Here is a 25,893-nt window from a genome sequence, read left to right as displayed (position 1 = left end):
AGAGTAGCTTTGATTACAAATAACTTACAGGAATAGCAATCTGGTGCTCATCGCGACATCTGGTGTTCCAAAAGGTACTAAATGCCTGACTTCGCTGTCTCGTGCCGCGATTTGAATGATTCAATGGTCCAAGCTTCTACTTAAGTTTTGTTTGTAGTGTCTCTCCCTTTCAATCTTTGGTTATACGGGAATATCACTATTACCTGTGCTACCAAGTCTGCACCTATCAGTTAGGTCCTGATCACAGATCAACACGTTGATAGAAACTCCATCCATTTCTAAAAGGCTAGTGGCTCGATTGCGCGAACAGCACGATCGACACCACCTATTATCGAGGTACAGGAGTTATTGACTCGCTCACTTACATTAAATTAAATATATACATACATATACGAATATATATGTATACCAAAAAGAAATAGTTTCCGAAATTTCATTGTAATACTTATTACTTGAATGACCCACCATGCAATTCAGGTTAATGTTAACTGGATACGTTTTTTTTTCCGATTACACCATACTTAATTAAACCAATACGATGCCACGTTTATCAGCTACGTAACGCCATCGATCATCTGATAAAAAATCTGACCTTTCGAAGTGCGCGCGCAAACGAGCCGCAAAAATTAAAATGCAACAGATTTACTACTTCGAGATGAAGCAGCTGGCTGGACTGGAAGATACGCTCGAGGCATTAAGGGAGGACCCCACCTGGGAACACGCATCAGCACTATGTTTGTACCAAACTTGTGTTTTTATGCGATACACTCATATAAAAAATAGTTTTTATTATAACTTATATAGGCGAATTTCTAGTCAGAGATAACAAACTGACTGAAAAAAGAATGTTGCCATTTTTATAGTGTAATGATGTTTGGTTCAGCTATCAATGATACCACTGTAAGAGAAGTAGTAAAACAGAAACGTTAAATATTTATGACTATTAATCCGCAAAATATTTTTTTTTTACATTTAGTCTCTACGTATTATTTAAAAAATCAAGAACCTAACAATAGAAAAATGATACATATTTTTCTACAAATTCTTCATCATCATCGTCATATCAGCCGGAAGACGTCCACTGCTGAACATACGTCTCCCCCAAAGATTTCCAGACTAGCCGATCGGACGCGACGTGCGTCTATCGGTAACCCGCCGCCCTTACCAGGTCATCCGGCCATCTAGTAGGGGGCCGCCGTGGTCTCCATTCAAGAACCTTTCTGCCCCAACAGCCGTGAGTTCTACGAGCTGTGTGCCCACTGCCACTTCAAGTTGCTAATTCTTGGAGCTGTGTCGATGACTTTCGTTCTTCTACGGATCTCCTCATTTCTGATTCGATCACGTAGAGAAATGCCGAGCTTTGCTCGCTCCAAAACTCGTTGAGTGTCTTTGATTGAGCTTTTTTATGAGGCTCATAGTAAGTGACTACGTCTCAGAGCCGTAGGTCATCGCTGGCAACACGCCCGAAGTTAATATCCATCTTTTAAGACAACACTATTTTTACTTCACCAAAAACTTGCAACCCACTAAACGTCAGGTTTTGTTTACCATTAATTTAAAATCGGACTATAGTATAAACGCGGTGCTGATACGTGCTGACAGGTCGGTTTTAACCTTTAAAGGTGTGTGAAGAATAAGGTCAAAATTCCAAAAAAAAAAATTTAAATGTCTTAAAAACACGTCGTTGGTTACTAAATGGAATTACAGATTCTGAATAATTAAAATTGATACGAACATTTTCCCTTGTCAGTTGAAGAGAAACGAGAGAAAACAATTAATATAAAGAACTTAACAACCGAACTCGGAAAACATCAAGTTGGTTTATTTCTTGTACTAATGTTGCCGGCCATTATTAGAAATGTTACTGAAGTACTGCCTACATTTACTTTTAGATGTTTGAAATAAATATCGTAAATGCTATGCTAATGTATTGATATGTATATTTACCCCTAGAATTCCTTGCTCATTCTTCGCGGGTGAATCTGCCTAACAAATAAGGAGTAGAGTTAGCAATATGACGATTTCAAGTCTAATTTGCTTATCTGTGAAATAAAGATGGTTTGTGTTTGAATTTGAATTTAATATCAGGTTTTTACTGCTTGGTAGTCATATATTTTTTGTGAAATTACTCTATCATCGTCATCATTCACAGCCTGATTTCATCCACTGTTGGGTATAGGCCAGTATGTGCCAAATACTCCACTAGTTTGTTATTATTATTTATACAAAGATCGAACAGACACAAGGAAAAGTTCTTTTGATCCGACTGGACTCGAACCAGTATCTGTTGCCTCAACGTGGCTACCTCGCTTACCAACTGAGATACAGATCGAGTTAGCAGATCTTAGGAAGTTCTCTATGTTGCTTGCAGCGCCACCTGTAAGAAACTTATGAATGTAAAGGTTCTGAAAATCTCTCACTAGATGTCACCAGCGGCGCAGAACGTCGAAAAATTCTGTACACAGATCTTTAGTGCGACAATATACGTCCGTTTTTTCCATCCGATAGTCGATCCGACTACCGGAAGGCGCTTGTACCATATAATTGTATGAACACTCAATACCATTAATTTAAAATCGTGACGTGGCGTCCGAGTCGGAAATAGCGTCCGGTTTTATTACCGATCCGATTGTCTGAAGGCGCGCTCTCTGTACTTTTGCGGGGAGACAAAATACACGTCCGATTCTTCCCTCCGATTTGCAGCGTTGCCAATGCAAATTATTCAAAATCCCCAAAAATCAAGATTATACATTTGGGGAGAGCAAAGGTCATATTATATTATATTTCCCACATGTATTAATATTTATTTATTCTCAGTATTTATTATATTATTATTGTTACGCTTAAAAATATATTAAATAATTAAGAAAGCCAAAATGTACCCATACATACACGTTATGCTATAATTAGAAATAAACTCAACAAGTTGAATTAAGTTTAAACCTTACTAATTAAGCTTGACGAGTGGCAAGTTGTGGTATTAAGGTCTATCTATACATATCCGGGCCGTGCCCGGGACGAGAACGGACCGTGCTCCGTCAGGGCCTCAAAAAATAGCGTTGCGTTTATTTTGTATGAACTCGTGCACACATGTCCGTGTCCGCAGATCATACAAACTAACACGTCCATGTCACGAGCACGGTGACTGATAATAGTAGTAATTTCACAATTCAAGACAAAGTGATTCTAATCCTACTTGATAATTTTATACATATAAGCGGTTTGCTAATAATTCTATATAAATGTTGCTATATAAGCAGCGCATGTGCGATGTTGAAAAAAATATCAATATCGTTCATAAACAAACAAATAAATAGTGTTTTTGTCTGTGATCATCAATGTAACAAAAATATGATAAAATTATAGAATGCGAGGTCATTTTCCCCACATAGCGTAATCCAAACAAAATCCCCAAACGAGTTTTAGAGTTGAAATTCCCTGTATTTGGGGGATTCCCCATAAATTGGCAACATTGCAGTTAGTTCAGAAAAAGTCTGACGTAAGAATCGGACGCCTATCGGACGTGTATTGAGTGAATCCGATCCGATAGTCGGATCCGACCATCAAACACGAAATCGGACGTGTATTACCGCACTTAACAACAATAAATTGTAATTTTGTATTTTGTTCCTAACAGTACAGAATGTTGTGAATCGCACATATGATATTTTTCGAATGTGGTGTTTAGCGAATTTGGTGTATTAGGAATGTAATATTTTGAGAATGTGGTATCTTGAAAATGATATTTTGTGAACGTGATGTCTTGCGAATATCATGTTTTGCGAACATGATATTTTGCAAATATGATATTCAGTGACAGAGGCAACAAAACCACGCAGGGGAATATCGACAACTTCATAATTTTACCCGTAGCTCAGTTGGTAAGAACAATACTACGGTGCAGTATGGTCGTGGGTTCATGTGCCTTGTGCATTACAAGCACACGGGACTTATCAACTTATGCCTCAGGGTGACGGGCGCTGTGGCGATGCCCTTCAGACCTTTGCGATTTAAAGCTCTGAGTGGCACTGCAATTGCTATAGACAGCTGGGCGTGTTGCTTACCACCAAGAACACCATTTCTTCGTCCCGTCGCTTGCTATCCTAAAGAAAAGCCATAAACAAAAATCAAAAACTTACTTGACAATTCTTTAAACCATTTCGTACTCGATTAGTTTGTTCGTTATCTATATTAGCGTTGAACTTATCACTAAAGCCCGGACATGAAAGTTAAAGCGATTAATACCAAGCAATCAATTAGAGCGGTCCCAAACTGACAAAGGAATTGGTTGGCCGCACATGGACAATACTTGTGTCAACTTGTGTATGGACACGAATTGGACACAATTGGACACGTGTCGCGGGCACTCAATTTATTTCTATCATTGACGTATTGATCTAATTTCCAATGAGTTAGCTAGGGTTGTGCGTGTATGGTTTTTTTTTTGTAATGCCAAATGACGGAACGAACATATAGTAGTCCTGGTGGTAAGAGACACCCCCTATATATAACAGATCGCATCCTTGACATAATAAGACTATTTATTATTATGCAATCATACGTTAAAAATGCTTTTATCACATGAAAGTAAAAAAAAAATATTATTATTAGTGATGCAACAGACATCTGCTTCTGCTTCAGCAACGGAATTTTTATCGCAAGTTTATAATGTTCGCTATGGATCAGGCGCGTGCACGTATTTCTAGGCGACTACGAAACTTAGATTAGAAAGATAGATTTGAAGACTTTCGTGCACGCTCGGCTCGAAATATCGGGAAAATAAAAAGAAGTCATACCGTGGTAAGAAACCAGAGTATTTCATAGTTCTACCAAAATCCGCTAGATGGCATTGACCCATTTTATGCAAATTCTGAAACGCGGTGTTAAGATTCTCCCTCGAATGATAACAACTAAAATCAAATTTGGATTGTGTGAATTGAACAACGCTGCCGTCTATACCCATCTACTAGTGCGGTTCTTGGGCGAACGGCTACATGCCGTACCGCGGGTACCGCATGTAATTTTTCCTGAACTTGATGACCAAATAAATAATTACCAGTTTCGTTAAAGCACACTGTACGAAGCTGCACTTAAAAGCAAGTACGTATCACATGATTTATTTTTCTCTCGGCACCGTACCGGTAAGTCACTTAAAGCTATTAGGGCCGATAAGCCTCACAAAGGATCGCCCGTCCATTGGTCTCTAACCAATAAATCGCAATGCGCCCGCGCCTATTTACGGTGACCATAATTTTGGTATAATTAAGTACCTAATTAATTGATAGATAGATAATACACCTTATTGCTCACACACAAAACAAAAACAGTACATAGACAACTTAGAATTAATGTGGGCAAAGGCAGCCTTATCGCTGAGAGCGATCTCTTCCAGACTACCTTTGAGGCAGAGGAGAACCGAACAGAGAGGGATTGATGGTTGTATTATCAATATTATTTCAAAACATGTATATATATACTTTCTGAAACGCTGCTCGGTATCGGTCATTCTGGGACTAGTGTTCACTATCTAATTTCCGTGGCAATTTTATTACTTAAGTATTAGATTTTTTACCGTGCAATATTATTTATATTCGAGTACTGCTTCGTGAAATATTATTTAATAATGACATGAATTTGAATATTTAGATAATAATTTTAAAAATACGACCTGAAAAGTTCGTGCCCAGTTTTATTGAATTCGGGTACCGGAAAGTGCGCGAAACCGGATTCGTCCTCTAATTTGCCACCCTTAGAGGTGGAATATTTTCTTGAAATTCCAACAAAAAAGAATCATCAAAATCGGTTCATAAATTTGCCGGAGTTATCGCGTAACATACATACAAAGATATACAGTCAAATTGAGAACCTCCTCCTTTTTTCGAAGTTGGCTAAAAATTGCCACGGAAATTTGTTAGTGACACTAGTCCGAGAATGACCGGTGTGTTTTTTTAAATTAGCAAAAGGGAACGGGGTTTCAAATGTGAAATTCAGAATACCAATTTCTCTTCCTCTCGTTGGTTTTGACTGAAAACCAGTGCCTTAGGGAGCTCAGGCATAAGCTGGAAAGGCTAATGGAAGCGTCAATTTTCATCCTACCTTGGGGCTGTAGTATTTCGTCGACTTTGACCCCACACTGAGCGAGCCTTCGCGCCATTTGCCGCGAATTTGCGAATGCGCGCGCATTCTCGAGCATGCGCGAGAATTCCGCGGAAGACGCGCGACGTGTTTGTATGTTTCACAGTTGAACATAAACTTAATTAGCTATGTATTTTCGCAGCAATATGGACTCATGTACAGTCTAATGGAAATGAAGTTTCACTTTTGGATTTCGATCCGTAAGCGGCATACACACACACATAGGCTCGGATATGTTGTGACAATGCGACCTCCTGCATTGTCATCCCACCTTTTATCATCCTCTTTTCTGGTTCCTGGCCACTTCACAAATTTTGAATTTTGTAATCGTTCTCTAACTCGTTTCTTCTTCATTCTTACTTCGCTTCGTTCTGTCGTCACTCCCATCATAATTCTTCAAGAGAACGGACATGTGCGTCGTAAAGCCTGAATCATGTAAACTTTATGAAACATTAACTGTTTTGAATTATTTATTTATTTATTTATTTATTTATTTATTTATTTTAAACACTAAGAATATTACAAAAATATATATACATCACACCCTTAAACCTACATGCAAGCTCTTTTGGGGTAACTCCACTTTATGTTATATTTAATCTGTAGGGAGTGTTTTAAATCAATGTATTTTTTGTTGCAGCCTTTCATTTTGTTTTTTTAACCTCTTCTTATAATAAATATTAATGGACCGAGCCCTCTTTTTAATTTCGCCAAGGCTAGGGCTACAATGTATTTGTAAACACTCTAATTTCTATCTAATCTTGACAATGCTGTCACTGTGACGTGCTTACACAAGCAGGTGATCATAGCCGTTTTACTATCAAACACAAACGGCATACACGCGTTATCACTTTCAATAAGTTTGTTTAATTTATTGTTATACAAGCTAGATAAGTTATCACAAAAAGAGTTTGTCATTTGTTATTCCTATTAAACGCTCAAAGTGGAAAAAAATCAGTTCTAAAATAAATCAAATTAAAGCACGGACAGGGCGAGTTCATTCTTATGATAACAAAGCAAACAATTAGAAAAACGAAAACGAAAACAGTGCAATAAAAAATATGGGCTAAGTTGCTAGACATAAATAAACTCGATAATTCTTTTTATAGTCGTATTGATAATGTTCAATTACAATGCAGTCAATAAATGAAATAATATTTTAATACCTTTGGTTCTTAGTGAGAATTTATAATCGAAGGTCGCACTTTAGGGCTTTGTGGCCGTTCCCCTTTGGAAGACTATGTTATTGTTTGGCGGCAGCATCTACCAGTTTTCTGGTCACGCGTATTTTAATTGGCAAGTATCATTATTTCTTTAAGTTAAGGTGCTGTTATTGGAATTGCTCACCGCCTACTGTAGATGCACTGCAGTTTGGTCGTTGAGCTTTGTCATATTTCATATATAATTTTTAACACTGTTGTGATTATTCACTAAATAAGATTTCTTACCAAGACATGAAGATAAAGTAAGAAGAAGAAGTAAGACTAATATATAACTTAAGTTCAGTAGCAGTAGAGCCCCCTGTGAATATTTGGCGGCCATATTTCTGCCGCCAAACAGTGATGTGAGCATTGTTGCGTTCCGATTTTGAAGGGTAAGATCGCTGGTAAAATTACAGGCACATGGGACTTGTCAACTTATGTCTCAGGGTGACAAGCGCAGTGGCAGTGCCCCTTAGATCTTTGCGATTTAAAGCTCTGAGTGGCACTGCAACTGCTAAGGACAGGCGTGTCGCTTACCATCAGGCGCACTACTTGTTCGTCCCGTCTATTGGTGTCATTATAAAAAAAACTTTCTGTTGGGATAGTTCTTTAAATAGCTTTAAACATTGGCATCGCCCTTTATGTTGCGTATCTCCACCTATTTAGTAAAAAGTAGCTGGTCCAGTTAGTATCGATAACAAGGCGATAAGAAATGGTCAATAAATTACCACCCGGCCGTCGCCGCCACGTCGACCACCAGCACCGAGCAACAAAAAATGGCGGCACCTTATGGTCACCACGAAAGAGTATTTATTTGGGGGAACGTTTACATTTCACAAATTCAATAAAAAAACAATAAAAGAGACAGTCAAAAGTATTTGTTTTATTTTTCATTAAATCTGGGAGCACGCGTCCTTTCCTCATGCAACTCTTGGCGCTTTTCTGTCCTCTAATCTTTGATTGAACTAAACGCCTTAAGCTTCCTATTAATCAATATATAAACTGAACATGTATTAAGTATATGAAACAACGCACTTCAATAATATTTATTAGCATAGGTACAAGCGCCTTCAAAACATCTCCTAGATAACAATGGGATCGTAGGACAATGCGCAATGCGAAGATAGTGATCGGATCTGTAGAACCGCGGGGCGCCAGGGCCGAGGCGACTGTGGGCGAGGGTGACCATGATTTTATTTCCTAGTTACTGTTAATATCACTTTTAATATCTTCTTTATCGCCTGTAAATGTTTTTTGTGGCATGAATTGCGATAACGTCTTTCGCGGTAAAAAAAATAATTATGTTGCATTTGGAATAAATTGCTTATTAATAAAAAATATTACATAAAATCCTAGCCATCCTGGTACAAACAAGCAACCAACCAGCTAGCTAATGCACTGATATAAAACTTCAAACAAAATTTCATTCATTAAAAATAAGCAGCTTGTAAGTTGCAATTAATGTCCGAGCTATTAAATCAAGTCACGTTAATTCCTTGCAATTTCACGCAATGAAAATTGGTCTGTTTACCACTTTTAAAGCGCTATTTTTCCTAAATTGCCACCTTTCAACTCTTGAATGAATGATTATATATGCCAGTTTTAAGAACAGCGCCCCCTAGTGTTAAGTAGCGGAAGTGGGTCCAAAACGGTTACAGATAAATTGCACACAGGTTGTGTAGATAGAACATCATGCCAGGCATAGGTACCGATTTCATATCGGCCCTATTTAATGTTAACGTTAGATGATACTAAATGATGATGGTCATACGAAATTAAAGCGACTTGTTTACTAAAAGAATTTTGTAGAAACACTGAAAATAGCTCAAACAATTGACATCACAAACAAGAAAGACATCTCCTGCACTTGATGACAAACACTACCTTAGCGCCTTTTGGAGGGTCAAAGTCAAAACAAAGTCAAATAATCATTTTCATTCCGTAGGTAAAAAATTTTACACTTGAAAACGTAATTTTTTAAGCTACTGCTCGTTCACTGTGCCGGTTTCCCTGAGAAGAACGAGCAAAAAACACTAGGGATTGCTCTTTTGAAATAGACTGAAATGCTATAGATACAAAACACTACTATCATATTTGTGTGAAATCTAGACTCATTTTGTCTTTCCATGAATCTTTATCTAACTCGTGGTCTACAATTTTGTAATATGACTTTTCAATTAAAATACTTTTAATGTAAGTTTTAAACTTAGGAAATTATAAACTTTATTACATACTCCGGAATCTTATTGTAAAAACGTATACAGTTCACCATAAAATAATAGTTGACCTTAGTTAAACGAAATCGTGGTGTGTACCTGCCATGAGTTTGGGTTTAGTTATGGAAATTATGTTATGGACATTATTATCCTCTTTCTCTACGAACGGGCGCGGTTTTGACTAAATAAAATATAGACAACCAGACAACTATGCATACTCGTACAATTTTATATACTGTTTAGTTATTAAGGATAGGTATGTATTGTTCGTCGAATACAAAGGTGATTTATGATAATGCACCGTCAAATGTAGGGATTGCACTATTTAGAAAAAATATGTAATGTCTAATTTTAAAAGAACTTGTAAATACTGTATTTTATTTCCACTTTTGGTCAACATCATCTTTTAAAGAAACTGGAACGCGTGTGGCTGCGTACAGGTAGCGCCAAAACGGTAGTTTGCGACTTGCATTGGAGGCTGTACATCGTCGACATGAGGGATAGGTATTCTTAGGTGCGATCATACGGGGTCACACGGGGCGTGGGCGAGTCTGCGCGAGCGCCCAAATCGGGAAGTTTGCGACACAACGCGGCGCGGGCGCCAGACGGCGGCGTGCGATAATACCCCATGCCTCCGAGCAATGCGCTGTCGATCACATATAGATTAGTCGGGCGCTAATGGCGGTTGATATCTTGAGTAATTTCTATTCACCTACAGGGTGTTATAAATGCAGCGCATACTGTATTATAATGACGATGGTTAGGACGGATACATAAACGTCTGTCGCATGTCTTATAGTGACGTTTACAAAATTTTTATTGACACTATGACAGCGCATTGACAAACACGGGTTACCAGTAATTTTCAGATAAGTTTTTTGTACTCAATTTTGGTGACAATTTTCATTATTTAATTACTCGAGTATATCATCGTGAAATATTAAAGAATATTTCAGGTTACCACACTCGAATATTAAATAATACTTCATGACGATATTCTATAAATATTTAAATAAAAATATATTGTCACCGAAATTGAGTACAAAAAACTTACCTGAAATTACCCTTACGTCTTACTCTGGATGTGTACTTTAGGTAATTTTCCGGAAAATTCCGAACAATGGAAATTTTTCCGGAAAAATTCCCGAAAAATTGGAAAAGTATAATGTCGAAGGCTCTATTATGTTCTACGTACATAAATATCTTTTTAAGTTTTATTTAATGTGAATTATAAAATAAACTTGTATAGCTAAAAACCTTTTAGAGAAAAACGAAATTTAAAATGATTTCACAACAGCAATAAAAACCTCCAACAACCTCACCACCACCACTGTTGTTGGTTCCATCGTTTACGTTTATTAACTTCAACTTTTGACAGATGTCAACGTCGAATGTGGAAAATTAAAGGAAAAAATACATGGAAAAATATTTCTTTTTCTGAAAAATATGATTTTTCGAAATGGACATTTTTCCATGACCCAACACTACGTACAGTTTTCTGGGGTAACTACCATGAGTTTACAGTGACAGTTACCGCTAGCGATGTCACAAAATATTATTTCGTGTTGTTACCGCTAGGCGCGCTGTACAATTTTCCCACAGTAAATTATTTACAATAGAGACAAATGAGTTGACCTAATATTCCGTGCAGTTTTTACCCCTAGCTAACTTGAAACAAAAAAAATGTTTTTCCTTTTAAAATTTTATATTGTGTATAGTTATTTTAAAAATAATATTTTAGCGCACGTTTTCAGAAAGTTCAGAAAGGTTGAGATGTATTATCTTAGTGCCTTATCCACCGTATTCGCCCGCAATAACTCATACTGATTTTCACTTATTTCTGTCTGTCTATACGTAATTCTTTGAATGCACACAACTTTGATAACGAAGAAACCATCAAACGACACATAAAGCTATATTTTATAACACAGGATTTTTAATGCAAGATGGCAAACGATTGTAGATCAACATGGCCAGTTCATAATTCATTAATTTTTTTTTTTTCAATGTTTTTCATAAAATTTAAATACCGTCTGGACTTATTGACTTATCCAATGCCACTGTTACCTCATGCTATAGACGCAGTTTCTATAACGTCCTGTATCTGATAAATAACTATCCTATAATCTACTTTATTAGAGCGCAATTTATCTTAAAAGTGTTCTAATATGCATTTTTATCTTAAACACATTTCACGATAGACTTGCACGATGTATACTTCTCGGTTCTGTACGGTGGTCGTTAATGATGTCTATAGTAACAAGGATTTTATTGATTACCTGCTTTTCCTAGTGCAGGAATCGTAGGCAATTCTCTGTAGGCGATACACGCTACAATTGACAAGTTTCCTGGTTCTATGTATAATATATATATAAATTGTTATGTACCTACACAATCTCATTGTATCTGTTATTGAAAATGTTGACAAAATAGTCAGAATTGAAGCTATACTCGGATTTGTAACTTTACCACTGCACTATAACTGACTCACTGTCCCACCAAAGATAAAGCTTAATGCCTATAAAATCACAATCTAAGATCTGACCCGGAGAACGAAACATTTTCCTACTTAAGATGGGATATTATGGTCGACTGGACGGGTCATAATTATGTTTTTTTTTTTATAAAAAAAAAAGATATCAAAATTTTGCTTATCCGCTTTCGCTGTTTTCGTTATCGCGGCTTCACCTGCGACTCACGACACCATATTTTGTTATTATAATTGGAATTACATCTATGTGCCAATTTTATTGAAATCAGTTAGCGAAGTGGGTGCAGACGCCTGGTTCCGCTATGGAATTATCCTGTGAGGACACACTAATAAGGCGCAAAAGATATTCATACTACAAAAAAGTGCTTCAGGTTAATCCTAAACCTACGCCATAGAGATAGCTGTGGAAATCTTTCTTCATAAAGCATCAATACATACATACCCTTCCATGTTTGCATATACTCAAAATAGCAACATTTGTTAGAAAAAATATAACCCTCTTTCAACATGTCAAAAGCGAACGTAGACAGCCCGTACCTTCATCGCCTAAACTTACAATTTTCAAAAATAGCCCTTATTACAGAGCAATAGCATTATACAACATGGTACCTAGTAATATATTGCTTCAGAAAGACGAAAAACTGACAACAAATTGATAAACCTCCTCATACAAAAGTGTTATTATGCAATACAAGATTTTGTTAAAGACTAAGAACTCTGATCTTCCTATACTGAGCTCTACAATTAGAATAATTGGTATATAGATTCATTATTTAATTGATACTGCATTACTTTATTAAGATATTTTATTATTTAAGAGAATTTAACACTTTTATTATCTAAGTATATTTATTTTTTAATTATTTATTACTTTAAGTTTAATAATATTTTTTTTAAATACACACACTCAAATTAGCCCCGCACTAGAGAAACCCTGTGTCGCAGGTGCCATGGACACACACATAGATAACCACAAATTACACCCAAACTCACGAGATAAATAAATGTAGGCCATACAAATATTTATCCCTGGGCCGGGAATCGAACCTGGGACCTCTGCGTGGCAGTCCGGTATGGTAACCGTTCGGCCACCGAGGCAGTTCTAGTAATAAATTGCATGTCTAATTATATTTTTAAGTCTTAGCTACGCCTTTACAGGGCACATGTAATGTCATTTTATTGGGTCGCCACTGAAGTACCCCTTTTGAAACAAAAAAGAATCGTCGATATCTTTTTACAAATGCTAGATGAATCGCGTAACATTCACAAATAATAGAGAAAAAAATACAATCAAATTGAGAACCTCCTTTTTTGAAGTAAGTACGTCAATAATTATTGGTATTCGCAGTCTTTTTGCATATACATACGTCACGCCGACCATGGAAGAGAATTTATAACAACAGCCAGGGCGTCAACATTATCTATGCGTCGAAAAATTTAAATACATGGGTAACCATACTTGAATCGAAATTCGAAATGATACCGTTTCACAACGACAGATTCATTGCAAAAAACAAGTACATAACAATAATGCGAATAATCCATTGCGATTAGATTAACTTATATGTTTTATCAAATGTTCAGGTATTTTTAAAAGCTAAAGATAGTTTAGTCGGCGACTGTAGACTCGGGCACGTACTCACATCAGGTAATGTAGCAACAAACTCCACATGTTGATGATCCCCAACGGCCATGGTGGGGCTTTGCCACCATGTAGAGGGGTCTCCGTCAACAGCGTGCGAGGCAGGGTGCCGTCGCGACGACGACCCCTCGGTGCCTTCGCACACGTCGCATACAACCACTCGTCTGTGTGAGGAAAATAAATTTTTAATTCTCAAAGTTTCTTCATACGCGTGATGGAGGTAATAACAATAACGCACACACTCACAGCCCCGCACTAGGGAAACACAGACACATTTATAAAAAAAACACACAAATTACACCCAAACTTGCGAGAGAAATAAATGTAGCGCATACAAATATTTCTCCCGGACCGGGAATCGAAGTGGCAGTACAGCACGGTAACCGTTCGGCCACGGAGACAGTTAATGAGGTATTGTTCAGTTCCCCTGCAGATTGTTAGGGGTCTGATTTTCGAAAAAGAAGAAAAGACCTGGTTAAACACACCCATCTACCAATTAACATGTTATTACACATATTGATATTTTACGGGAAATAAACCTGTAGGTACACAGTATCATAATTCAGTGGGTACCCTTAGCGATCCATTCAGTTGGTTCTCTAGGTGGCTCACCGAGGAAACCAACCGCCATCCGGTGCCGATTTTCGTAATCTTAACATCCAATCTTTCCGATAGTGTTATAATGAAGCGATTAAGATGTAAAACCCGATATACATTGAAAATAATATATACGTGTAATATTCTACGATGGTTCAGTTCATTATACGCTTAAGAGATATCATTATGTTATCTGTCTACGTATATACTCACTTTCCAGGTGTGTCTCGACAGAACTCCTCAGCGCCGTCTTGTCCACAGGTGGCGTTGGCTTCCACCATGGAGTAAGGCGCAGCGTCGAGCGGGGCGGGTAGCAAATCGCCACCCGCTCCGTTCGCCACTGTGATTTCTCCCACTGTCGTGCTCGATAAGCGGTCTAGGAGTGCTCGACCTGGGGACAAAATATATTTATTTAAAATATATTAGGTACAGGCACGATCAAAAATATATAATTTACAAAACGAAAACAAATTGAAATGAGTACAAATTACCAAACAAGAAACGAAATAATTAATTGACCCGCTCTGTCTCTTAATAAAATGCACATACCGAAAACTCATTATTCAAATAACTTACAGTACCTCTACAGTTCTGTAAATATTTTTATTTTATATTTATTTGATGATTATGAAGCAAATTACATTACTACTAGGGTGGTGGCAACGAAGTCTTTTTTTAAATTTGTCGTGTACTGTTTCTCTACTTTACTGTTCAAACGTAAGCAATTACTCGATCATGGTACTTATTGTCTGTCTTTTTTGAAGATGGAGTAAAATGACAGCTAATTGTGCATAAGCATTGCCCGCTTGCAAGCGGCTAGTGATTGCAGTCAATCAGTATCATATCAACAAATGCTGGGCACAGGTTCATTTAAAGTGTCAATTTTTGAAAATTCATACATACATACACTACACTTAGTACTATATTTATTCAAAATAGAAATAGAACACATATTTCAATATTTTTCATTTACATTAAATATACATAATCACATCCGCTTGTCGTTATTAAAATGTTTATGAATTAAAATCATTTGGAAACTAAAAGGCCAACTAAAAAAAAATCAAAATCAGAATAACGAATACAATAACGCAATTAGTAATCATTAGAACGTCTTACGTTCACATTTCAGACATTTTTGTCAAAATGTCATCTACTTTCACAATCTATCGATAAAACTGTCGACAACAACTACATGACTATTTAAAATTTTATGAAAACTGGCGACCCTGCAAATGTCATTTTATTCCGCCTTCAAAAAAGACAGAACAAAATGTTTTTCATCTATTCTTTACATTTAGCGGTTAGCTTTGAAACCAACGTCATTTAAATAATCAAGTATCATTACAAGCAAATGAAGAATTCATTTCCATCCCACACTTTGACAAAGTATCAACTACAATAAATCTCACACTTAATTTACAACGTTATCGAAATAAGAAAAATAAATAAAAATCCAGCGACTACGGTGCTTTCTCCACACATTCCATTGAACATTCTTTATTCAAATAAACAAATTAAATTTCATACTACACTGATGTTAATTCTATCAGAGCGTGACAAACGGTTATTCGATTTGTCGGCGGTGTCCATGGGGATTTAGCCTTTTATTTACAAGCATACGTTCTAATGGACGGATGTATTAATTAAAACTAAATTATTGTTAATTTATTTGTATACGCTTTAGCGTTGGAATTATTGGGAAATAGTCTTTTTAGTAATTCAAAGTAAAAAAATAGAAGCTTTTAAAGATTTATTAATATTAATGTTAGGGCAGAACAGAAGGGACATTGAAAAAATAAAATAAAACATTTTCACCAAACACGTTGAAAATGCCGCTTCTAAAGATTTTTTTAGCATACTAGTAAATAATAAACGTAATATAAATATTTATTCAACATGATCAAGATCTATTAGAACTGCATTAACTTCCTCATGACGCGTGCGCAGCTAACAACGATATTTCTGTTTATACCGTGCCTAATCCTCGCATTTCATCTCCATAAATATGTATAGCCACATAAGGCCATAAGTTTAACAATTTATATTCCGCGGGGAACGACACATGTTCGCGGCTTCACAGGTCAGCTTTGATAAATTTTCCGGACAGGAATCGAGACACTGCTATCGTAAGGGGATGGCCATCTGGTCGCTCAGAGATAAACTCAGTGTAACTTAATAGGGCGCCACGAAGCCAGTAAATTGAGACGACTGCAGATTCCGCTTCTCATATAAAATAAAAAACAAAAAATGGCGGGTGTTTGTAATAACGTTTTTTTACACCATTTTTAGTTTCTTAATTCTTTGTTAACTTTTTAAACTTATGAGCCAATGCTCAGTATGATAAACAAGACGAATATCGATTCCTAACCGACGCGGAATCTCTCTTTTTCATTTTCTTTTTTCAGAGTTCTGCAAATTTAGACGCGCAAAATTTTACAATTGAATATTTGTCACTTTAAGAACATGGTGACTTTTGACCTCAATTATCTCAGTCAAAGATCAAAATTCAAAATTTTGATTCGTCAGACCCGTAGAATTGTATTTTTTATGCTAGTTTCAAATTTCATGCATAATCGGTAGAGGAACGACCGAGTGATTCCATTTGTAGATTGTGCAATCGGACCGAGTTCCAAGAAAGCTTCCTCTCGTTTCTGTCACCTTTAATATCATCTCTTTCGCGTTTAATGACTCCTATTGCGTTTATATTCTGGCAAACCATTGCGATACTATAAAAATATAAATAAATATATATTGAATTCGGAATAAATTGCTAATTATTCAAAAGCATTATTCGATTAATAAGAATCTTATTAAATCATTACAACGAGATAAAATTGATGAGTATCTTTGGTTTCACTTTCTGGGCAATCAAAACTTGCGCATGCGTTTGTTTAATTATTATGCAAATTACTCTCAACACGTAAACAGTTTTCCCAATTACATCCTACTCGCACTTACATCCAAGTGGTGGAAATCAGGAGTCGAAAGACTTTAGGCTCCTGTCTCTAACAAATGTTGAAATTGCATTGTTCTATTACTTCGTAGATAATTACACACGTGCATATAAGTTCGTTACACGAGGACCGTTGCATGAGTGTCCAAGTATTTCTTTTTTAATTTTCTTAATTTTAATTCGGATTTTGGGATAATTACATAAATACTACACTTCACCAAATTTAATGTCAATCATACTTTGATCACATCACACAATAGGGGTTCCTTGTTGTTGACTATGGAACCGTAATTTGTACGAATGTTTTGAAATTTATCATATCATAGTAAAAGTTCTGAGTACGTCTCCGTTCCACTTCAAATTTTATGGGCGTCCATATCTGTAAACATGAATTTTATATTGTGGATAGCCTGAGAATCGTCGGCCTGCGAGGTGATGGACTGCTCTTTCATTACCACTTGTGGGTTGAACTTGAAACCCTTTAGAATTCAACAGTTAGTTTTACGGTTTTCTATCGGGTATATTTCAGAAAATTAACAATTTATTCTCAGCCTCATCGTTCTTCCAACGGTCTACTGAAAAGTCTGAAACACTCCATCCTTATATCATTAACTTACCAGCCATTCGTCCTGTTGCGTATGGTAAAGGAGTTGAACAAACGGCTCAACAAATGCAACAACTCTGTTTTTCGAAAGCTTTAGGGCTATTCAAAGCTACATCGCATATTCAAAGCAACATATTATAGAAGTATATACATTTCCCTTTAAATGAATTTGTGACTTTGTGAAACCTCTTTCAGGAACAGCCAGTTTTTGTTGTTCCTCTTATTATTGTTATATCTATCACTGTTCTTCTTAACATAAATTACATTTTTGTAAATGTACTGAGACGCTAGCGTAAGAATGTCAATTTCTTTAAACATTTCTCAAAGACTCATAATCAAGCATTACAAAGAATATCGGAAGTACCGGTGCAGGGCTGAGTTCACACCGAAAATCTAAAATCAAAATCGAGTACCGGTTCTGCATTACCATCGGAGGCAATAATTTAACTTATACATATTTATTACACGTCCAAGTGTAGTAATAGCTGTCTTGCAAAGCTGTTTCCGCTAACGATCTGATAGTATCGCGCCGCTTTGTGAGCAGCCGCAGCAGCGGCGCGTGCGCACGCATCCGACGCACATAGCTACGTGGCAGAAAACTGTAGTACAACTGTACTGATTTATTCGTTAAACAAACTAAAATAAAAATGCCATGAAGTTCTCAGAATTGGTATTTGTAAAATAATCGCTTTTCATATTATCATTTTATTTTCATTTTATATACATATCTACATCGAAGCAGCACCAACTTGTAATTTCTGGCGTATTTTGCTTTGCTATGGACTGCATTTACACAATAATTTTAAAATTCTATACAGTATTATTACAAATTGAGCATAATGGCTCTTGTACTCACACAATAAGAGCAATTTACAAGTCCTACAACCTGCAATTAGGGCCACGGGGGTCCCACAGGGCGACCATCTGAGACCACACTTGCTTGTAATCTACAGTAATTTGTTTGTATACGAGGAACCAAGTGTCGGACAAGGTAATTCGCACTGTTCTACCACACCCCGCCATTAGACGAGCTAAGGTAGACCACCTTCAAGACGAGATGTTAATCGTCTGTTTATGTTCCTCAGACTAAATAATTTCTTAAGTATGGTAGAACGAGAAAGGTAAAAACGTTTACTGTCTAAAACAAAATATAATTAATATAAAAAAATATTCATAGTTCACTTCAATTGACTACTCAAAGCAATACATCAAAGGAAACAACTTAATTCTCAATTTAATAAGTTATTTGGGCATTATTGCGATCGTAATTATAGTGAAGGGCCGCGTGAGAACCGCTCTGGTTGTAATTAAGTTATCAAGCGCGGGCGCAGCTTCAGCGGCAGGTGATTTGTATGATTTTGAGACCACCTGGGCTAATAAACTTTTTCGACTTACGTATATATATGCCTATATGAAAGCTTTTTAAAGAGAGAGTATTTCGGAAATTTTTAGTTTAAACTATGACGATCTGCAAAGGCTACTGCTAGCAGATAGATGCGATAACCTGAGTACTGGACGAAATGGCGCACATTGGGAGAGACTCATGTCTAGTAGCGACTGCGATGGACTGATGATGACTATGAACATAAACGGTGGTAGCCTAGTGAGAGAACGGTTGCTTCTCAGTTGAGAAGTTGATGTTTCGAGTCCTTGTAGCGGAATTTATGGCTGTCATTTCTAAATTACGTACTACACCCAATCAATCTAATTACCAGGCACCGTGACCTTAAAGTGCCACTGAACTGACCGAGAGGTCAAAGTCCTTACTACAGATATAAATCTATTAGAGTGGAAAGCACTGAGTGCAAAGAACGGTTTGCGGTCAGATTGTCGAGTCTCGAGGGACCACACACAGACCGCCTGCCTACTGTGATAATAGACTGACACTTAAGGTCTTTTATGCGCAGGAGTCAATGGGTAGGGATGCGAATTTAAAGCACGGGTGTCGGGTATTGAGTTTGCACATTTTTCACACTTTTCCGAAAATAAGCTGCGTGACTACCGTTTAGACATTAGATGATTTTATTTCGTTTGCTACTTTTCAATGCTTTAAGTAGAAGAGAAAATTAATTACCTTGTCGTTTAATGTTTGTTCCTTGATTTTACGTAAGCTCATCTTAAAAATCCTCAGGTGCCGAGTGTTCTGTTACAGCTTTAACATTTAGATAGGAGAAAGCCTTTAAAGCAAGGAGCATTTAAAGGAAAACAAACACACAATGACACGAAATGATGCGATCACGTCACTGGGCGTTGAGTCATTCAACACTATACAAATAAACGTACAAACTCTGAAAGTCACAAAAGGGGTGGAGGAAGCGGTAAACACTTGCCACTTATTCTAAACTTGTATAGGGCTTTGACACGTATGTTAAGAAAACGCGACGATGGAAGACAGTAAACACACGATAAACGCATCGTGGAGAGAAAAGAAAATTTATTTTCAAAATCACCTACAGCCCGACTTCATCCACTACTGTCTATCCTTCTCCACAGTTTTTGCCATCCACCACGATCTTGTATAGACTTTGACGATATAATCTACCCATCTCGTCGCAAGACAACTGACGTTTCTGTAACTAATTTTAGGCCATCATACAGTCGTCGCTTTAGTTCATAAGTGAATTAACAATACAAAATATTTACATATCTCCCACAGGCGTAAACAGGGGTCATAATCCTCCACACACTACGCTCCTGACATATGTACCTCTTTCGCTTCCTATATTCGCACAGGTGTTTTCATACACATCCTTCTTTCTATTCTTATTTTTTCTATTTAAAGTTGATTTCGCCCTACATTTGCGTTCACATTTCTTCTATAAATTTGTAATGTCTCACATCCATCTTTTCCTTATGACCAAGTCATCCAAAACATGTCCTTTTCTATCGTAGTCATTCCACTATCTTCCACTCTACAATTGTCTCTTATTACCGTTATCCGATATGAAGTCGGTTAAAAATAATTTAGCATTGTCCCGAACCTTTATGGAACATTCGACACCATTAAAATGTATTCAACTGTTAACTCGATAGTCAAATAACCTGTATTTTATATGTAAGCAAATTACACTTGAAATCGTTAAATTGATAAGACTCTACTGTTCATTCGTAAGGCAGATTCCGCTAAGAAGGATGAGCAAGAACCTCGTACTTTTTGTAAATGCAACAGAGGAAAACAACAATTGATTTTGACTATTTTAATGATATTTAAAAGCTTTGTAAGAAACAAGTAGTAGTTATAACAGCAATTACGAAAACGCAACGGCTAAGAATGCCAGTGTTAAGACACCATAAGGAAGTGGCTGAAGTACCTAGTCGTGAGGCAGGGGCGAGTTAGTTTTGAGTTAATAGTGGCAGTTTGTTTACATACGCCGGAGAGCTACTACAAATAAACGAGCGTACCTCTCATTTGTTGCTTTTAGGACTACAGTTATTTTAAACTAAAGCAACTTATTGCCATAGTGATACCAATTATCCGGTCTCTTATAAACACAAGAGAATCTTCTATAGGTACTCTATATTTATAAATACAAGAGTAGCGAAAGGACAAAAAAATTGTAAACCTAGACTCGATACATTGGCAAAATATAGTATACTTACTACTTAATTATCGATCAGAGGTCAGGAAATTAAAATCCAAATGCAACGATTATAAAATTATAACATATTTGAAAAGTATATTTTTTTAAAATTCGAATGTTACATTTGTAAAATTCCGAATTAAATAACGTACAATGTATTATAAAAAACACAAAATCGATTTAAGAGATATTTGTATACCTGTTCTTATCCCGAAGTTTCTATCCCGAGTTTATCACATTTATCCGCTATTTAAAACCTGTAATCAATGATAAATTATTTTCCTGACATTTCTTAATAGTTACACAGAACTAAATTTTGACATTTTACTAAATTATAGCCCCAACCTCCAACCATTGTCCAGCCATTCCTCAATCTCTTGATAAAAACAAGTCTCCTGGCTGTCTATGTTGGGACCGGCTAATGAGTTGGGCCTAATGGTCCGGTCCCACGGTAGCGTCGCTTTTTACCCCCTTTTTTGGTCCCCACTGCTTACGTAGAATACTTAAATCACCTGCTTTGTATGGGATGTTTGACTGTTGCTAACGTGCGGTGACGTTGTGTAGCTGAAACCCAGGAGCTGGCAGCTACCTGGCCCGATATATTAACATCGCGGGAACCCGATTTCATCTACTTCATCTAGGCCTAGCTGTGCTTGTGCTTTCGCCCCTTGCATCTTGCAACAAATTGTTCATAAGTGCAAATTATACAAGAATATATTTGTCGCGCCCGGCCTCCATTGATAATTAGCGGACTAACTGACCACAAAATAGACTGACTAGATTTACAGAAATCCAAATTAGACCGACTTTCTTTTTGATAAAAGACGACGAGGGTAGTTCTGACCAAATTCCTGACCTAAGAAACACGGCTTCCTCTAAACGTATTGTACAGACAGACCGGTTCTTCAAGAAGAATAAGACAGGAAGCGAAAATATATGTGTTTAAAAAAGTTTCTCTGTGGTTCTGATGTAGACTACAGACAAGAAAGGCGTATTTTACAATATATCAATTTTTCTTTAATCTGATCAGCAGCAAGTTTAGTTACTTGTGTACTTGTTGCCAGATGTTGCAATTATTATCATCGTTGAAGTGTATCTTTTAAACTTGATAAATAGTAACAACCCACAAGAATGATACTTTGTCATCTTCCCTATTTGTACGCGGCGATGCTATCATGGCGGAATCCTCGCGAGGGAGGCGGGCTGCGCGTACGCAATAAATCGCTGGGAAAGCTGCGCTGACGAATCAGGGCTGTGCAAAAACCATTCAGGTAATAAACTGGACTAACGAGCTTGTTACTTTCTAAATATTTGTAAAGTATCCATTATTTAATTACTCTTCAGAAGCTTCCCCAGACTAAATCTACCGGAATCGTATTGCGTAATATCTATTAGACTACAGCGAATCAAAAAGACAAGTACTCAAAATCTACTATTAATATTAATCAGACGCAATATTGTACATATGCTGTTCTCTAAAGTACTAATGTAGAATATAAAATGACATAACCCCACAAAAGATCTCCAAAACACTCCTATAAATAATAAAATTAGTACCTAGTTAAAAATACATAAAACAAATGCCGATCAAAGAAAGTAAGCAGCGACCGCTGACAGCCCCTGCCCTGCGCAGGATCAACGACTGCCGTTATCCTGTTTTAGATCTAATTCCAGCGCCTGCGCGCGCGCCGCCTTTACTGTTCGTTAGGGACGCGCGACTAAGAAAAGTTTGTTGTGCACTCGTACTTGTGTAGGTAAGTCTTTTATTTATTTCCGTTCGGTTAATTTTCTAACAAGTCTAATCCTTAGTTAATTTGGGTAAACAGGTTTACAGGCAAGAAGATAGACCAAACGATCGAAGAAATGGCATTTCAAGCCTTTTAAAACTTGTACCAGTCATGACCTCTAAAAAAAAGAGTCGGATTAAATTATAACCATTGCATTTTTAACAACCTTCATAAAAATTCCATTTAAACTTAAATTGATTCAATAACTAAACAAGAAGTGGCAAAACCTTATAAAATGGCCGGTAAATTAAGTTATAAAAGCGTAATAACGACTGCTGTGGGACTTTAGGACTTGGAATCGATTTGAATTCAATCGAGTGTTTAATCGTGTAATTCGATTAAGCTCTAATCGAGTGCGATTCAGTGGTGTTCAAACATAAAAGACGCCAGAATAACACGGCTCTAACTTTTGGTATTAGTTACATAGTAACACAGATTTTTGTTCAGGAATGCAGATGCAAAAGCAGAGGCTGGTAAGTATGCACTTTACAAACGCATGCTAAAACTGTGTCAAAATCAAATAACCTTTATTTCACAGGTAAGGAGAATTACTTAAAATCGTCAACCTACCACTCATTCGTAATGCAGATTCCCCTGAGAAGAATGAGTAAGAAACTTTATTTATTGCTCTTTGCAATAAATAAACATTTACTCTTCGTCTTACACTTAGAATATTTATTTCAAATATCATGAGCGATCGAAATAAAATGCTAGAGCTAAACGGGCCACTACCATGGAATTTTGTCATATAATTACGATTAAACTGTATTATTATAGAACGTTTTTGGGAATTATGAATATCAACAGGAATATTATTATAGAAGCGTATTCATTGGCCTCTCAAATGAATTAGGACCTTGTGAAGATGACTATCTTTTTTTTTCGACAGTGACATTGGCAAAAATCATCATTTCTCATAATGATGGAACCTTAGAATAATAACGCATAGAATGATAGTTTCATATCAAACGAACTGTCACAAGTGAGGCAAAAATCAAATTCATGTAGGCTAGTTTTAGTAGTAGCTTAATTTTCGGTTTTAGTGAATATTTATATAAAAATACAAGTTGAAACGCGTTACTTCCTTGTGGAATGTGATGTTAGTATCTATTTTATGTTTGTCTGATGTATTTTTACACTCATTTACCACACCTTTCGTCATTTTTAGCTAAAATTCTTGATCTGTTCGCGGTGCAAGTTGACCTTGAGCACTGAAGGCCCGCCCGCTCGTGTAGGCCCTTTTGGCGCGCTTCAATTTGCCTCACTTAGCGTGTGCGGACTAAGTTTCTATGCGTTATTATTCTAAGGATGGAACCATAAGAATAAAAAGTGAATTAAAGACGACTACCAAGAACAGAATATCGTTTATTTTTATTCCTCGTATGAATCTCGGTGTCTAAACGTATTAGTCTGTCTGCATTTTCATAAAAGAAAATTATATTCTTCTTAACATAAATAACATTTTCATAAATTTATTCTGCCGTTAGTGTAAGAATGTTAATCTCTTTAATCTTATTTTTCAAAGAAAATCTGGGGCTCATATTGTAAATTGCCCTAACAGCACGTTTCTGCAGCATTACATCAACGGCATTACCCCAAAGTGTAGCGTGATAAGGGTTTCGTGGTTAGAAAGTCGATCATGTCATAGCAGCTTTTCAATTGATACAGAAATTCAGACGAAAATGCTCACAGTGAGTTTGATCACAATTTTAGTGTGTGCCGAATCATTACAAGTTAAGACAGATTTTATGTTATGTTTCTGTAGTCGAACCATAGAGTAATTTGATTTGACGTGTTATTCATTTGTTTTTTTTTCTTGATTTAAATTCTTGATTTACAATTTAGAATCAGTGTTATACGATAAAGTTAATATCGCGAATGAATTGGAAATGAAACTACTAAATCCGTACGTAATTGCGTATGTTTATTTTTTTTGCGTAAGCAACATTTTATATGGCACTAAATAAAGAATAAGTATACTACATTTTTTTTAGTTTATTGACCAAAATACAGAAGAAATACTTATTACTAATTATAAGCTTCGCTAACAAACACCCTTTACATATTCTAATATAGAAAAAAAATTACCTTTAATAAATAAATAAAGAAAAGTAAAAATTATTGCAGCTGTTATGCGATCGCTGATCGGCTTATCGAGGGTTGCAATTGTAATTCCTTTTCATAAGAGGATTATTATACGTATATTATCTAGTGGTGGTCCTTTACAAGTGTATGTACTTACATGATACCTGACTAAAACTCCTTTTAGTGGATAATGAATTTTACAGTGTAATGGAATTTCTTTCAAAGAAATTTCAAGATGGTGGCGCCAGCGACCTACAAGCACCTCATTCATAGAACAAAGACCTATATATAAGACTACTTGTTCCTATAACAAAGTACATTTCGTTCTTCTTCGCTGTGGATGGCAGATCGACTGTTGTTCGATTTTATATTTTCAAAACGAAATAAGATATATAAATTCTCAAAACATCTTTACGTAGGCCATAGTTTGAATAACGAAATTACCTATGTATTTATTCTCTTTTCGTTAATATAATCACATCACTCTGTTCTTAGGATGAGTCATTGTTCAACACATTTTTTTAATTCATTTCTGACATAATATGAAATAGGACAAAATATTCTACCACAGGAACACTTTTCTTATTGGTTAGTATC

General features: G+C 36.4%; 1 protein-coding gene across 1 annotated transcript in view; it reads right to left on the bottom strand.

The window, feature by feature from the left end:
* Positions 1–25,893, bottom strand: part of LOC113232514 (laminin subunit alpha-1-like) — a 232,049-nt gene that overhangs the window by 160,810 nt on the left and 45,346 nt on the right. The window contains exons 2-3 of the mRNA XM_026467268.1: positions 14,497–14,674; positions 13,688–13,850 (exon numbers count right to left, since the gene is read on the bottom strand). Coding sequence (XP_026323053.1) covers positions 13,688–13,850; positions 14,497–14,674 — 341 coding nt within the window. The remainder of the gene's footprint in view (positions 1–13,687; positions 13,851–14,496; positions 14,675–25,893) is intronic.

This window comes from Hyposmocoma kahamanoa, unplaced genomic scaffold (assembly GCF_003589595.1).
Source record: "Hyposmocoma kahamanoa isolate Upper Pololo Valley unplaced genomic scaffold, ASM358959v1 102, whole genome shotgun sequence".
Lineage (NCBI taxonomy): Eukaryota > Metazoa > Arthropoda > Insecta > Lepidoptera > Cosmopterigidae > Hyposmocoma > Hyposmocoma kahamanoa.
Note: the sequence above shows the minus strand (reverse complement) of the source record. Positions and strands in the feature narration are given on the sequence as shown.